Source organism: Leptidea sinapis, chromosome 13 (assembly GCF_905404315.1).
Source record: "Leptidea sinapis chromosome 13, ilLepSina1.1, whole genome shotgun sequence".
NCBI classification, from domain to species: domain Eukaryota; kingdom Metazoa; phylum Arthropoda; class Insecta; order Lepidoptera; family Pieridae; genus Leptidea; species Leptidea sinapis.
Genome location: NC_066277.1, coordinates 1,541,974 through 1,559,049, shown reverse-complemented (window position 1 = coordinate 1,559,049; position 17,076 = coordinate 1,541,974). Strand labels below are relative to the sequence as shown.

The window sequence follows — 17,076 nt, the reverse complement described above, 5'->3', positions numbered from 1 at the left end:
GTTGAGCAGGTTATCAACTGTAAAGTAGATCTTGTAGATGAAGCCACAACCTGAGAGTTGAACAAAGCATACTAGATTTTATCAACGATACGTCACTCGAACGGTTGGCACAGTAGGAAGTGCGCTCGCACGGAACGCGAGAGGTCGCGGGTTCGAGTCCCATATCGTTTATAAAATTTTGTTTGCTAATTTTATTTGTATACATATAATATTGCATGTATGAAAAGAGTATTGAATGTAGAGGAAGCGCGTGAGGTTTGTAAGCATAGAAGCAAGTGGCATTCTATTGTCTCTGCCTACCCCGACGGGAACAAGGCGTGAGTGTATGAATGAATAAATGAATATAATATTGTATCTTACTAGTATTTCGTTCGGTAGCGGGTGTCGCAGCTTCTTCAGCACAGATCCGACATACAATGAGGTCTACAAGAGAGGTCACACGAACCTGGTCAGCTTCGCTATCGGCCTGGCCACCGGCTACCTTGTCTACGACTGGCAGGAGAGGGACGTGCTGATAGCCAACTATGTGGTGAGTGACGCTCCTGTGATCCCACTATAATAAACATGACTCATTTTATTCATGTCTTAAATGGGAAACAATTTGCCAGTTAACTGTGACATTTATTTACATAAGTATACACACTCTTTTTTTTTTGTTATCGTTTTAAGCACGCCATCCAAAGTTATACATAAACCAGCTGCCCGTACAGACTTTGTTCTTTCAGAAGTTTTTAGTAAATATTTAATAAATATAACGCATTTCCGAGTGATCCCGTAATTTATGTCCCAGCAATAAAAGACGATTACTTACAAAAGTTTTCTATTTCGTGGACTGAAAAACTTTATAAAATTGATTTTTTATTTATTTACTTATTTGGCGCGTAAACAAATAAAGCTGACGGAAAAACGCGGGAGAAGGCAACATACAACTTTTCATGAAAGAAGCATGGGTTTTCAAGTTTAACGCCGCAAATCCTTAATGGCTCACCTTTTTTTTATAGAATAGGAGGACAAACGAGCGTACGGGTCACCTGGTGTTAAGTGAGCAACGCAGCCCACATTCTCTTGCAACACCAGAGGAATCACAAGAGCGTTGCCGGCCTTTAAGGAAGGTGCACGCGCTTTTTTTGAAGGTACCCATGTCGTATCGTCCCGGAAACACCGCACAAGGAAGCTCATTCCACAGCTTTGTAGTACGTGGAAGAAAGCTCCTTGAAAACTGCACTGTGGAGGACCGCCACACATCCAAATGGTGGGGATGATATCCCAACTTGTGGCATGTCGTGCGAAGGTGGAATTCGGCGGCAGGAATCAGGTTAAACAGCTCTTATGAACACTACCCGCAATAAATGCGGTAGATGACACACAATGAAGCGACGTCTACGCAACGCCAAGTGATCCAGCCGTTCACCTTGTAATTTATTTATGGTTATTGCGAAAGCAAACTGCACTGGAAATTGCAGTCATTATAATTGGGATGCGGTATCAACACTTTTCTCCCTTATATTTTCCTTTTATAATTGTTACTTCGATTACATTGTTGAGTAAATATTTCACTGAGAGCCATTTAAACTAGTGTAAAAGTTTCGCTTCGCATGCTTTTATAATACTCGCATAATACCTTTATTTATTTACTGTGTAGTGGATGGATTCGTCTACTGTGTGCACTTAATAACTTGTAGTTTTTCTTAATTTATTTGGATAGATACATTTCTTTATTTTAAGTTGAAATGTTTCAGTATTTTGATGCAAGACTGACCTATAATTAATATTGATTTAAAATAGTGACATTGAGGTTTTTGCCATTTCTCATTAAAGTTCAAATTTTCTTAAGTGGAAGTATTTTATTCTATTCTCTTCTTCTTACTATGGATTCATTGGAAGATACACCACCATTATATAGATACATAAAAACTAGTCAATATCACGTTGAAATAATTGGAGCACCAAGACTATAGAATGTGATTTCTAATTTTAACGGTTATGAATTATGATACACAGATAGAAATACTTAGATTATTAAAACATTTAAGTACTTAGTGATATTTACCTACAAGTTAATCTTTTTTTATAAATATACAAACACAAAATATTTACAAAAGGAGTGAAAACCAGAGAAAGGAAACATTTAAAGATTGGATTTGAATTAACAGCATCCCACGGGTAACTTGAAGTACCTAGAGTAAATAATTAGCTTGGCTTTAGAACTTTAAAGAAAAGAATACCATATCTGCCTAACATCCGACGGGAACCAAACAAAAATATATTTAAAAAAGTTGCAGTAACATTTGTAAGATGCGTTATAGGATTTATTTTATGAGACTCGCTCGATCCTGTAAACGAACTGTGTAAACAGTTTTACAGGATCTTGTATTAGTATAAGAAGAAGCTGTATATTTATAATAGATAAATAAAAAAAAGTGAAACATGGATGCTACTTCTAGAAATTCACCTTTAACTGCAATAGTATCAGGTCCTGTTTCAGAATAATGAATTGTGCTCCAGAGATACCGGCTGCTGCACTGGCTCATCATCCCGCTTGGTGCGGCCTTCATGTGGCTGGGCTCGGTGTTCTACCGGGACGCTCCTCGGGACCCACTGCTCGTCCGCACGGCCTTCGCAGCCGTGTGCAGGCCCGTCATGGGCTTCCTGACCGCCGCTTTCATTCTGGGGATGATCTTCAGAATTGACCGTAACTCGACAATTTTATTACTTGTGTCTTATTACTTTACAATGTAGTGACCTTATGGTCTCAAGATTAACGTGCACTCAGGAAAAAGATAATTTCTGCCGTTGAAATCCACCATGCTACAACACTTATACTTAAATATCATCCCCAATACCCCACGTATAATGTTGATAATATTGAACTGCTCGTACATCTACACTGTGGCATGACCTACGATGTGTATCTTTCATATACCCACTTAAAAGGCCGGCCACGCTGGGGTTTCCCTGGAGTTGCAGCAGTCTGAGTGCGGAGATGACTGACCACCAGGTGGCCCTCTCTATAAGTTATTTAAATGGGTATTATTATTATAACCAAAACCAAAATGTAGTCGTTTCTACAATAAGCTTACATTTCCGATTTAAATCTGATGGTCGCCAGCACGACAAGCCAGATGCCTCTGTTCTCGCGTCGTGACCTCATTAGCAGCACACCGGACGACATCCCCGGTCTGTTCATCACCGGTATTGAGCAGACGGCCAACACGAACCCGTAGTGTAGACTGTAGGCGCTTGCTGGCAGACACCTGCGTCCTAAGTTATCCCCGGATGTAGGAGGGGTGGGTCTGTATGCATTTATGAAAGCGGAGGGCAAATGAGCGTGTCACTTGATGTTATGTGATCACCGCCGCTCCCACTCTCCTGCATCATCAGAAGAAACACAGGAGCGTTGCCAGCATTTTATGAAGGTGTACGCGCCTTTTGTGGAGGTACCCATGGCGGATCGTCCTAGAAACACCGCGTAAGGAAGCTTATTCTGTAGCCTATAGGTAAAGTGAAGGTACGTGTATTACGGATGTAAAGATCGTTGTTTGACAACCGCACTGAAGAGGAGGATCACACATCCAGGTGGCGGGGATGATAACCAAGGTGGTAGCGTGTTATGCTTCAAATTTAATGGAAATTGTTTTTGGCTTGACATAGTCGTTTTCATAATTAATTATTTAAATTACTGGATTGACGAATGGAATGGAATAGACAAAATACATAATATCTTCTGTTTTATTTTTAATAGTATTGTATCTCATAACTCATCGAGTAAATCATGGGAATAATTCCACATTCCTTAATACCTTTTCAAGGACATGTAGTTATAATTATAATAATTGTTTTAATATTATCCTAAACACGTTTTATATTATCCTAAGGAGGTCGGCGGCACATCAAAGAGGATCCGCAGGCGGATACGAAGAAGGAACGAAAATTTCAAATGCAAGGTGATGTTATTAAGATCTTTAATTGTTAATTATTTTATTTACACCCATACTTTAAATCCTCCATTAAAGATTCTGAAACAGTTAGCTTATTACCAACATTAAAACACCCAATGTCGTAATAACCATTACATCATCCAAACGAGTGTTGTAATGTTGTACTGTTGTACTGTTGTAAAAAAAAACCATGTGTGTTGTAATTTCGTAACAACACTTCATGGTTTTTTTTTCGATCCCTTCATGCGCAAAGAGTTTCAACAAACAGCCACATTCTTATTGCTCGATTCATACAGATAGCATCTGTATGAATTTCAAAAAAGGAACATTTTCGTATACACGCGTTCCACACTGCCAGAACGTGGCGTGGCGTAAAAAAAAGTAGGTTATTCGAAACCCCGCCATTTTTCTTGAAAAATTTGCGATTCAAGTTTTGACAGCACACCGCCAGATATTTTAAACGCTGCAAAAGAACATAATATTCAAGTTAATTTTAATAATTCCACTATACAAAATGTAAATTACTACTAAAATAAATAATTCTTTCATTAATACTTAGTTTATTTGTATATAATCAGTAATGGGATATTAGGTTACTACTAGGACTGGCTGTTTTAATGTTCGCAGTAAGCTAACTGTTTCAGAATCTTTTTGAGGATTCATATTCTGGGTGTAGATAAAGTCTTATATGAAACTGTTGATAATTATGTATTAAAACACCCATGTTTTAATACCCCTCATTACACAACAGTTGCATAAATAACTAATACAACAACGTGCACATTATATACCTACACCCTGGTTCTGACGAGAGATCCACGGCAACTTATGTGAGTGGAGTAAAAAACACACCACCAAATACCATTTTTTAAATGAAAACAAGGGACGAGACGACCAGGACGTTCAGCTGATGGTAATTGATACGCCCTACCCATTACAATGCAGTACCGCTCAGGATTCTTGAAACAAAAATTCTGAGGGGCACTACAATTGCGCTCGTCACCTTGAGACATATGTATGTTTGCTGAATCGAGGGTGCCTGATTTCTATGCTGCGATGAGAAAAAGAGTTGATTCCTTCTGGGATAGATATCCTCCGCAAATCTCAGAACAGCATTCTCCAAACGGTTTGTGAATATTTTTTCATATTGGCTATCTGTGTGATTATGGGTAACACCTCGGCGCCTATTTCTGCCGTGAAGCAGTAATGTGTAAACATTTTAGTGTTGCGCCGCAGCTAGTGAAATTACTGAGCAAATGAGACTTAACATCTTACGTCTCAAGGTGACGAGCGCAGTTGTAGTGCCGCTCAGAATTTTTGGTTCTTTCAAGAATGATCAGCAATGCATTGTAATGGGCAGGGCGTATCAATTATCACCATCAGCTGAACGTCCTGCTCGTCTCATCCCTAGTTTCATAAAAAAAACTGTCCTAATACTAATAATGCTGTCACTAAGGTGAAAGAACCCGTGGTTGAATACAATCAAATAACGAAAGGATATCACGTAAAGACCGACTATTTACGACAAAGTTATAATGATGATGAATTTACAAATTTTATACAGAACTTTTGCGAGCCATAATGGAGTGGAAGGGCTGGATACTGCCGGGCAGACTGTCGTACTGCGTGTACCTGATACACTACCCGCTCATAAGACTGTATGGCTCGACCAGGGTCGATCTCATCTATACGTCGCCGCTGTCTATTGTAAGTTACCATTCATTATTTGAGCATTCCACTTATGAACTGATAGTTTCCTGATATTACTAAAATTTTAAAGTGTATTCTTGCTTTGTACTCCTTTGTTGGAGGCTCCTTTGTACAGGATGCCGGCTAGATTATGGGTACCACAACGGCGCCTATTTCTGCCGTGAAGCAGTAATGTGTAAGCATTACTGTGCTTCGGTATGAAGGGCGCCGTAGCTAGTGAAATTACTGGAAAATGAGACTTAACATCTTATGTCTCAAGGTGACGAGCGCAGTTGTAGTGCCACTCAGATTTTTTTTGGTTTACAAGAATCTTGAGCGGCACTGCAATGAAATGAGCAGGGCGTATCAATTACCATCAGCTGAACGTCCTGCTCGTCTCATCCCTTATTTTCATAAAAAAAAACATCTTTCCGATGGGAACCGGTACCGACATCCACGTATATCGGGTAGCTTTGTTAATAATCTGTAGTAATTAGTTAATTTGTCATCTAGAAAATGACGAACCGCATCAAAGTTGGATATCATATCATAAGTAATGATGTAGGTATCATTCAGGGGCGTGCATTGGTTTTCCAGCGCGGTAGGCACTTGAAGTTCAACTAGTCGTATGTATTCGCGATTAATATTAAAAAAAATATTTCCTGTTATAAGGATAAATATAAGTTCACTTACCAACATTCTGCCGATCTGTCAGATTGATCGTGTTTTTTAGCAAGATTTGTCAAATTAATTGCAAGTCACCGTAACCAGTATAATTCCGCACAGTTTTCGTTGTAGAAAATAAATAGCAGGGGAAGAAATTGGAATGGTGGCATCCAGCTAGCCAAGTGTATTTTTCGTAATACTTGGTATTAAAATATCTCATAATTTTACCTTTTTGTTGAGTTAAACTAATATTTTTGCATTGGTCTATAAAGAGAAACAATTTTTATTTTATCTACGTACGAAAATTGTGCAAAAGGATACATACCTAATTTATGTAAACAAATCGTATTTTCGCCACAATCACGACACTGGAATTCCTCCATTATATTTTAATTCCTTACTAGTTAAGTACCTATTTTAAACATAAAACACACAGCAACTTCTTTTTCCAATATAAACACTTAATATAATTAACAATAAACAAATCAACACAAAACAAATAACTAATGTAATTAGGTTAATTATTCACGCCCGTATAAGTACACGAATGACGAAAATACAACAACAAAAAAAATGGCTCTGTCATTGTTGATTAGTGAAGAATATATTTTTATTTCCGGAAATGTCATATTTTATATCTCACAATCATGAATCACGTCATGTGCGATGTTAACTCTTATGGGAGGGCAATAAGGTTAAAACTCGGACACTAAGCGAACGAGTCACGTCATAATAATTACTCATAATTCTTGATGTAGGCATCATTTCTTTCGTGACAGCTCGGTTGTCATTTCGAAGTGTCATAAGCTTGCTTACCCCGGATGTGTTAAAGATGTCAAATTGCGATGGTCATATTTAAGAACGATATACATAGTAATTGTATATTTTTTGCTGTGGTCGTATTACCTTGACAAATAAATTTTGTTATAGAAATTAAACGTATTCTACTAGGCTTCAGTAAGCATAATCGGAACTGCTTACTGTGAGTATTTAGTATATCGCTTAACGAAAAACTTACTGGTTGGGTGTTCAATAGAAGTTCGATTATAGAATAAAAGAACTGAATTTATCTGAATTATCTTGGAATCTAGTGTAGGAATATTAATTAGATTCTTAATATGGTACGTAGGCTATGCCTATTGGCATATATGGAATGCACGCCCCTGGTATCAATACACCAGGAGGAGGTAGATGTTATAGTCTCTAAAAGTCACTATTATATAATCCACAAATAAAATTTGAAAACAAAATCTTATGAACGATGCGGGACTCGAACCCACGACCTCAACTTGCAATCTAAGATTATAGATTAGATTTGCAAGAGCGACATCTCAAGTCAATTTTCTCATATGCAAATATTGGAGTTCAGCTGGTTATCAACTGTAAAGAAGATCCATTAGATGAAGCCACAACCTAAGAGTTGAACACAGCATACAAGATTTTATGACGATACATCACTCGAACGGTTAGCTCAGTTGGAAGATCACTCGCACGGAACGCGAGAGGTCGTTCGAATCCCGCATCATTCATAAAATTTTGTTTATTTTTGTGTATTAATCCCAGAAGCGAGGGTTACCTTAAAAACATAACAAATTGTTTACATAACCCAAAACCACAGAATGCACTTGGTATCTTCTGTGATTTATCTAAGGCTTTTGTTTGTGTTCAACATTCAACGCTGGTCAGGAAGATATGTCACTATGGTATAAGAGGATGTGCACTCGATCTTCTGATCTCATATTAAAATAATAGGATTCAGAGGGTCGAGGTGAATGGCAGGAGATCTCCTGGGACTCCTCTCGGTATGGGGGTACCACAAGGGTCTATTCTTGGACCCTTCCTCTTCCTAATTTATATAAATGATCTACCTAACCTTGTAGAAAAAAAACACAAGGTGGTATTGTTTGCGGATGACACTTCACTTACATTCAAAGTGAAACGAAGCCAAGTTTTATATGACGAAGTAAACAATGCTCTATCTGACATCGTGTACTGGTTTAGCGCCAATTACCTTTTGTAAAAAATAAAATATATTAAATATAAATATATTAAATTCACCGCGCCAAATGTCAAAAATGTAGATGCGAATATTTTATTAAATGGAGAGGTGGTAAAACCAGTGGAATCTGCTATATTTCTTGGCATTACTCTTGATTCCAAATTACAGTGGGGGCCCCATATTGAAGAATTGGCGAATAGGCTTAGTTCTGCAGCATATGCGGTTAAGAAAATCAGACGGTTAACTGACATAGATACGGCGAGATTAGTATACTTTAGTTATTTTCATAGTATTATGTCCTATGGTATATTGTTATGGGGCAGTGCGGCCGATATTAATACTATCTTTGTGATGCAGAAGAGGGCTATTCGCGCGATTTATAACCTAGGTCCTAAAGAATCATTAAGAGAAAAATTTAAAGAAATAAACATTTTGACTGTTGCTTCTCAATACATTTTTGATAATGTTTTGTATGTTCATAAGCACATTGAGGAATTTTCTAGAAACTGTGTCATTCATAATGTTAACACGAGGAACAAACATAAACTTGTTATGCCTACTACTCGGTTGGGTCTAGTTAGTAAGTCTTTTGTTGGGCGATGTATATGCTTCTACGTTATGATCCCAGAAAATGTACAAAACAAATGTGTTACGAAATTTAAAAGAATTGTTAAAAAACGTTTGTGTGGGAAAGGTTATTATAGCATAAACGATTTTACCACGGACTGGGAATAAAGCGAACACCCTCAGGCTCGTTAATTATAAATGTTTATTGTACGATATTACATTGTAATCCATATTTTATATTTAAAAAAAAAGCCCGCTGAGTTTCTTACGCCCATTCTTCTCAGGTCTGAGGCAGTCTCTTTTGAATGGGTGGTAGTTTTTGACGTTCAATAAGTGATTTTAAATAGGTACCTACTATTTTGAATAAAAATATTTGCATTTGAATTTTGAATTTGAATTTGTGCCAGTAGGTGATATTATAGAGAAGTGTAAGTATTATATTAAGTTTGGACCTGCAAGGGGTATGGCAGTGGTTCCTGTATCAGATCTGTATTGTTCCGTTGCAGTACCTGACCACCGCCGTGGTGACGGTGGTGTCGTTCCTGGTGGCCGTGCCGCTGTCGCTGCTTGTGGAGCTGCCCTTCATCAGAGTGGGGAAGCTGCTGGCCCGCAAGGAGACGCCACACGAGGATGCCGTGCCTGACCACGTCTACAGCACACATTTATGATATTTAAATATAGTTTTTAAAATCGACGAATGTTTTTCTTTATTAAAAAGTGCCTTCCTGTAGTCCACCAAAATTACGGCTCTTTCGATTATTATTTCATTACAGAAAATATACCCGGATGTACAGTGTTGAACTATTTTTCAAATTGCAGTGACTTACTCAAGTTCCTGTATCCCCTAGCTGGGGCAGAGGGCATCCTCGGTACATGTACATCGCGGTCGGTCCTGAACATATCTCTTAATTTCACACCAGGTCTCTTCGTCAATGACAGTCCGCCGCCAGGTTTGCTTTGGAAGGCCACGTTTGCGTTTTCCTTGAGGTTCCAGTCTAGGGCTTGCCTCTGTTTGGTTGGGATCCCTCCGGAGTGTGTGGCCTATCCAGCTCCATTTGCGGCGTTTAAACTGTTGGTCGATTGGGACTTCATGACAGCGTTGCCAAAGATGGACGTTGGAAATTATGTCGGGCCAGTTGGACCAGAATATTTTGAGCTTAAATCTCCGTGTCAGTTTTCGAGCCATACAAAGGTTTCTCATGCTTTGGTGATCCGTGAAGTGACATCTTCTTCAGTCCCTCCAGTCTCTGACACGCAGCTCCCGAGATAAGAATATTTGTGGACGCGCTCCACTACCTCTGTGCCAAGGAGTAACGGGCCTAAGCTCGTTGCCCCGCACCTCATATCTTGAGTCTTCCTTATATTCAGCTTAAGTCCTGCCTTCGCTGCTTACTCGCACAGTTCGCTCAATTTGGACTACATATCTGCGCTCGTGTGGCTAAGAGGCATATAATATCATCAGCACAATTCAAATTCTCTAGTGTGTTTGTTATGCCCCATTCTGTGCCGTGGCGCTTGTTGTGTGATACTTTTTTTAAAATTCCATCAAGAGCGACAAGGTGGTGAAAGAAGGCACCTACATCTGCATGTACCGCTATTTCATCCGAAACGAACCCATAATGCTTCAGCATTGAGCTTCAGTGATATTTATTATTTTCTCGGGGCATCTGTTCCAAATATAATTTGATAAAGTAAGCTCAAAATATGCTTCTGAAAAAAATCCCTCTCTAAGCGTCTCAAGAAAGCGAAAGAGGTCGCGGTGATGCTCGCAATATCGAGTATACTTTGCAATCTGGGGGAACAGGTCAGGGATTTGTCAAATTTTTTGTCAAAATAAAACACAAAGTGTTTTTCTGTTCTTGTCTTAAACGTAAGATTTTGTCCACTTGGAAATGTCATAACAGTAATTAGGCATTAGAGGTACTTATTATTTTTGCAGAATTATTTTGTTTCTTAAATTCTTTATACTAGTAGTAGTTCTATATACAAGCTAGAAGAAGTTACAAATAAAAGAAAGGTACTTTTCATTAACCACTTATAAGGAGAACTCTAACTTGTCATTTTAATAAAGTTGATTTTAATTAATAAAACATGTCTCATTTGCCCGTTATCTTATAGGTTGATAAATATGGCTAAAATCAACAAATTTTACACATTTCCGGTGGAACAGCGGGTATTCTCATGTGAAGTGAACGAAACGTGTGAAGATAGCTCTTGTCTTTTTAATTTAGTTTTATAGTTAAAAGTGGATATTTTATCATTATTATTAGTGTTTTTGTTTTAAATAGTACCTTAAAGTAATACGAATAAATAATTTTTGTGTGTATCTATTAATTGGGACGGATTTTAAAAAATTTGAAGTGAACAATTGTGAGATTTTTTGACGGTGAATCTAAAATACACGTTAAAAGGAGACGCATAACTCGTTTACTACGTTGTAAAGGCATCATACGACTATAAATTTCAAACTAGCTCGTATCGACTACGTAGTCGAACGGTGTCAACTTCAAAGATAACCTTCGGGGGCCGGAGATCGAGTCACCTCGAAACTTTCGATTATTGGTTTTTGTTTTTTTTTTACAATGCCCCAGGAATGTCCTAAGTGCTCCATATCTATTTTGGTTACGCAAAAAAGACTGAAATGCTTGAGATGTAGTAAACATTACCACATGGAATGTGTCGGATATAGCAGTGATTCACGACCGAGATCTCAGTGGACTTGTCCCAGTTGTTCGCCTTACTCTAAAACGCCGCAAAATATACCACCAACGTCTTCGGATACTCATATCCCACCTAATATAATTAGCAAAATCGAAGACAAAATTGTCACTGCTATCAGAAAGGAACTACAAAATATAATTCGCGAAGTTCTGGCCTCTGAATTGCAACCATTAAAGGAGCAACTCCAACTTTTAGAAGATTCCAATACTTTGCTCAATAATCAGTACAAGGAATTATTGGAAGTCGTCAGTAATAAAACGAAGGAGATCAGTGCCTTGTGTACAGAAAAAGAAATTCTGAATGTGACAGTGAACGACTTGCAACAGAGACTTTCTTCTATGGAACAGTTTGCTAGGCAAAGTAACGTTGAAATAGTTGGAATTCCAGAACACCGGAACGAGGATACAAATAAAATTATTAAAGAAATTTGTAACGTGGTCGGTTTTAGTCTTCCATCACCGCAGGATATTATATTCACCACAAGGGTCGCTAAAATTAATCGGGAATCAAAGAGACCGAGAAATTTAGTCTGCCAATTTTCGAACAAGTTAGTACGTGATAATTTTCTTGCAGCTATCATAAACTATAATAAATCGCACAAGGATAATAAGCTTTCCTCATCACTTCTTGGAATCACGGGCACTTCAGTTCCAGTTTATGTTAATGAACACTTAACCCCCGCGAACAAATCACTGCATGCTGAAACACGTAAATTAGCCAAAACTAACGGCTATAAGTTTGTTTGGGTAAGAAGTGGCAAAATTTTTGTTAGAAAAGAGGAGACAAGTCCTGCTAAGAACATATTGAGCTCTGAACATCTACATCAATTATTTAAGCAATAATAACTATAATAGAACTCATATATTATAGTATTTAGATTTTAATTATTTTAATTTTTCTCTATTTTTTGTGTTCCATCTTATTCTTTTTATGAGTTTTTCTAAACAAACTAATAATGAACTCATTAGCTATGAGAATATGCTATATTACCAAAATATTAGGGGAATGAGAACTAAGCTCGACTATATTAATAAAAATGTTTTAACACAAAATTACAAGATTATTGTGCTGGTTGAAACCTGGCTCAATGATAACATATTAGATGGAGAGATTTTTGATAACCGCTATGAAGTCTATAGAAGGGATAGACAGTCCAATCTATTGCTTGGCCACAAGGAGGGGGGAGGTGTTTTGATCGCCGTGCATAAATCTATAAAATCGCACAGGGTTCCAAAATTCGAAAGCAAAGCCGAAGATTTGTGGGTGGAGCTAGAGTACTCTAACTTTAAAGGTCGATCTCAAAATATAAAACTATGTGCTCTTTATATACCACCTCCAATAAACACAGTGATACTTGAATCGTTCATGACAAACGCCTCAAATATAGTTAATGACTCGGGGAACCATCTTATACTGGGGGATTTTAATATGAGTAATATTATTTGGACAAGAGAATATAATAATAAGTTTTTAACACCTACGGCTCCTGATAGTTCCATAGGCATCTCATTTATAGATTTTATGGCTCTTTGTAATAGCATGCAATTTAACTCTGTGATCAATTGCAAAAACAGAATATTGGACTTAGTACTATCAAATATAGAGGACGTGACAGTCTGTGAATCTTCGGAACCTATCGCGAGTGCCGATAAATATCATCCACCTTTAAATATCTCTTTGAACTTTATGCGTTACAGTTATTTAAAAGAAAATAGGGAACCAGTAAACAAGATATTTAATTTTTATAATGGTAATTACGAAGCGATAAAACAGACACTATCTTCAATTAATTGGTCAGATATTTTAGGTACATGTCAAGATGTCGATGACATGGTTTTCGAATACTACACAATTTTAAAAGACCTGATTAAACAACATATTCCTAAAAAATACAAACGAAATAATAATTACCCTCCTTGGTTTAATAATAAACTTATACAAGTATTGAATGAAAAAGAAAAATATCGAATACGTTATAAAAAATATAGTAATGGAATGGACAAAATACAATACAATATTTTAAAAGAAAGAACACGTAAAATTGTAGATAAATCTTATTCGGGCTATATTGTAAAAATACAAGAAAACATTAAAAGCAACCCTAAATGTTTCTGGACATATATCAAATCTAAACGTAACAACACTAGTACCATTCCATCCACGATGCAGTTACATCATAATTCAGCCAATGGAGGTTTCGAAATTAGTAATCTATTTGCGGATTATTTCTCTTCGGTTTATAATAAGCCACTTCATACAAATAACACGGAGTCAGTAAATAAATCAAACACTAATCAAAACACGCAGTTTTTTACGGTAAAGGACGTTGAACTGAAGTTAAAATCACTCAATAAAAATAAAGGTGCAGGATGCGATGAAATTCCTCCAATATTTTATAAGTACTGTGCTAAAGAATTGTCATATCCACTAAGTTACATCTATAACGCCTCAATAAGTAACGGGTTATTTCCGAGGGAATGGAAAAAAGGCATAATAGTGCCTATTTTTAAAAAAGGTAATAAATGTGATGTTGTTAATTATAGACCGATAACTATTTTATCAACTCCTGCAAAGATCTTTGAATCAGTTTTATATCCTCACTTGTTTTGGCAAACTAAGCACCTTTTATCTGACAAACAACATGGCCTTATAAAAAAAAGATCTACGACGTCAAACTTGTTAAACTTCACTAATAGAATTATAAATGAAATGAGTAATAATCATGAAGTTGACGTCATTTATACCGACTTCAGTAAAGCATTCGATAAAGTGGACCATTTCCTACTAATAAAGAAACTTAGGCATATCGGATGAATTACTGACATGGTTAACATCTTATTTGGCTTCTCGACCACTTATGGTTAAGGTTAGTGGTTATCATTCTCGGGATTTTTATCAGCTAGCCGGGGTACCACAAGGCTCACACTTAGGCCCCTTATTATTTACCTTATACATAAATGATATCACTAAATTAATAAAATCAGAATATGAACTATACGCAGATGACCTAAAATTATACAGGACGGTAATATGTTTTGAGGACCAAAAAATGCTTCAAGATGATATCGACTATATCTACTTATGGTGTCAAAATAATAGTATGGAACTGAACGAAGGCAAATGCAACTTTTTAAAATTTTCCAGAAAACATATTAAACTTAAAACTAGTTACAAGGTAAATGACGTGTTCATTGCTGAAAAAAAATATTTTAAAGATTTAGGCATTACATTAGATAGTGAACTAAGATTTAACAAACATATAGATCACATTGTTCGTAAGAGTTTTAAAATGCTAGGTTTTATTTTCCGTAATACGAAAGATTTTAGAAGTATTTTACCACTCAAGATACTTTTCAACTCTGTTGTCAGATCTAATCTAGAATATAACTCAGCTGTTTGGTGCCCATATCACAAAATATATATATCACGAATAGAATCTGTACAAAAAAAGTTTCTTTCAAAGTTAAGTTTTTTTGCAAATAAATATATCCGTAATGATAGCTATGAGAATAGATTAAGTACATTTCAAATGAGGTCTCTGCGAATACGTAGAAATGCTTCACAATTGCTGTGTTTACATAAACTTTTAAGCTATGATATGGACTGTCCTTCGCTTTTATCACAAATCGGTTTGCATGTGCCTGCCTTCAATTGTCGGCTTAGTACTTTTTCCCCAATGCACATTAAATTCCACCACAGTAATTATGGCTTAAACTCTCCTCTACAGCTAATGTTACAATTATATAATTGTATTTTTAATATAGATGAAAACACTGATATCTTCTTTTCAAACTTTCTTAATTTTAAAAAACAAATTTATATTGCTCTCCAAAATTTATAGATTTTAGATTTTAAAATATCACATGTATTTCTTATAGTAATGTTGTGCCTACCTATAATATAAGTACATTTAAACTATTTTATTATATTTGTTTAATTCTTAGTGCATAAGTTAATAAATTGTATTTAGTTGGTAAGCCTTTATAAATAAATAAAAAATAAATAAATAAAATAAATTCTATACAATCCCTAGGACTTTTATTTATTACCTAGGTAAAGTATGTAATTATTAATGATATTTCATACATTGTCTGAACAAACCAAGTTTATATACATTGCCTAGATACAATGCCTGAATTAAACAGATTGCCGGTAACACATACATGACTTTAGGTTTGATGTTTGAAAGAACGCTCATCATAGTCTAAAACATAGATGTTTTATAAAGATATTAGAGAATGAGCGATTGACTCAGTCATGTTAACTTGGCTACCAAGTTAGCGTTTTCTACAATTGCTTATGCCGAATCGTTGACGTTTGTAGAAAGGCAATTGATACAAAGCGTTTGTAACTTGGCTAGGCCTGCTGTTCTAGTATGATACACGATCGATTGGGGCGGAAACCTGCTTGCTCACTACGGATGAGGGGGTCGATGACCGTCGATCCATGATTTGAGTGTAGTGTTTAATGTGCTATAGAAATCGTCCTTGAGCTCCTCACTAGCACTATTGGTGGGTGCGTAGCATTGCACAATGCTGACTTTTCGGGCTCTGCTGTAGAAACTGGCTGTGATTATTCGATCTGCGATTGATTTCCAGTCTAAGAGGCCTCTATTCGCCCCATCTGAACATCTTCGTGTGTCTTCGTCCTCCTTTCCAGAGTAGAGTAGTGTGAGTCCTCTTGACGTTCTCAGTTCACCGAATCCATTTCTGCGAACTTCACTAAATCCGCGAATATGCAGTTTGTATCTTAGCATTTCTGCTTCTGCTTGGGTTAGTCGACTATCATCACTTAACGTTCGCGCATTGCAGCAAGCAATGCGTGTCCGTGTTTTCATGCCAAAGGTCGTCGGTTTAAAATCCGGTTTTGCACTATTTCTGTTTCGACAATCTGTTTGATTTCGAGTAAGCGAATGATTAGCCCACTATCCTCCTCCTCGCGTCGTTTTCCTCATTACTGAGGGTCGTGACTCCCCCGCTGCATCAGTTTCTCCCGTACGATTCCCCTCCATCTGCTGCGATCCTTAGCCTTATGAAGGGCATCATGGAAGTTGATGTTTAGAGCAGATCGTATTTGGTCCGACCATCTCGTAGGACTGCGTCCTCTGGGACGCCTGCCATCTACCTTGCCTGTCACCATCTGCTGTTACAGATTATGACCCTCTTAACGAGCAATATGTCCAAAAAATTCCAGCATTCCAGAAATGGACAATTTTCGACTTATAATTTTGTGGAGGTCAATATTTTACAAGATATTGGCTAATAATATTATAAGTTAAATTTCTTATTAAACTTCAAAAGTAGGCAGTTTACCAAAACAGTAAACACAAACTTGACAGCGCGAATAGAAATTGTCAATGAGTCAAACTCAATGTGAATTGCACATTTTGAACCGAACATTATTGCTTTGAGTTTACTTAAAGCTTAAGATGTACTTTTTTTTAAATGCTTAGTTAAAAATATAGTATTATATTAGTATCCATACCGTAGTCGCGAT

General features: G+C 36.9%; 1 protein-coding gene across 1 annotated transcript in view; it reads left to right on the top strand.

Annotated features, from left to right (window-relative positions):
- The window catches only part of LOC126967699 (nose resistant to fluoxetine protein 6-like), a 63,262-nt gene extending 53,709 nt beyond the window's left edge, over positions 1-9,553 (top strand). The window contains exons 10-14 of the mRNA XM_050812300.1: positions 379-529; positions 2,506-2,692; positions 3,876-3,944; positions 5,503-5,645; positions 9,366-9,553. Coding sequence (XP_050668257.1) covers positions 379-529; positions 2,506-2,692; positions 3,876-3,944; positions 5,503-5,645; positions 9,366-9,527 — 712 coding nt within the window. The 3' untranslated portion in view covers positions 9,528-9,553. The remainder of the gene's footprint in view (positions 1-378; positions 530-2,505; positions 2,693-3,875; positions 3,945-5,502; positions 5,646-9,365) is intronic.
- Positions 9,554-17,076: the final 7,523 nt, after the last annotated feature.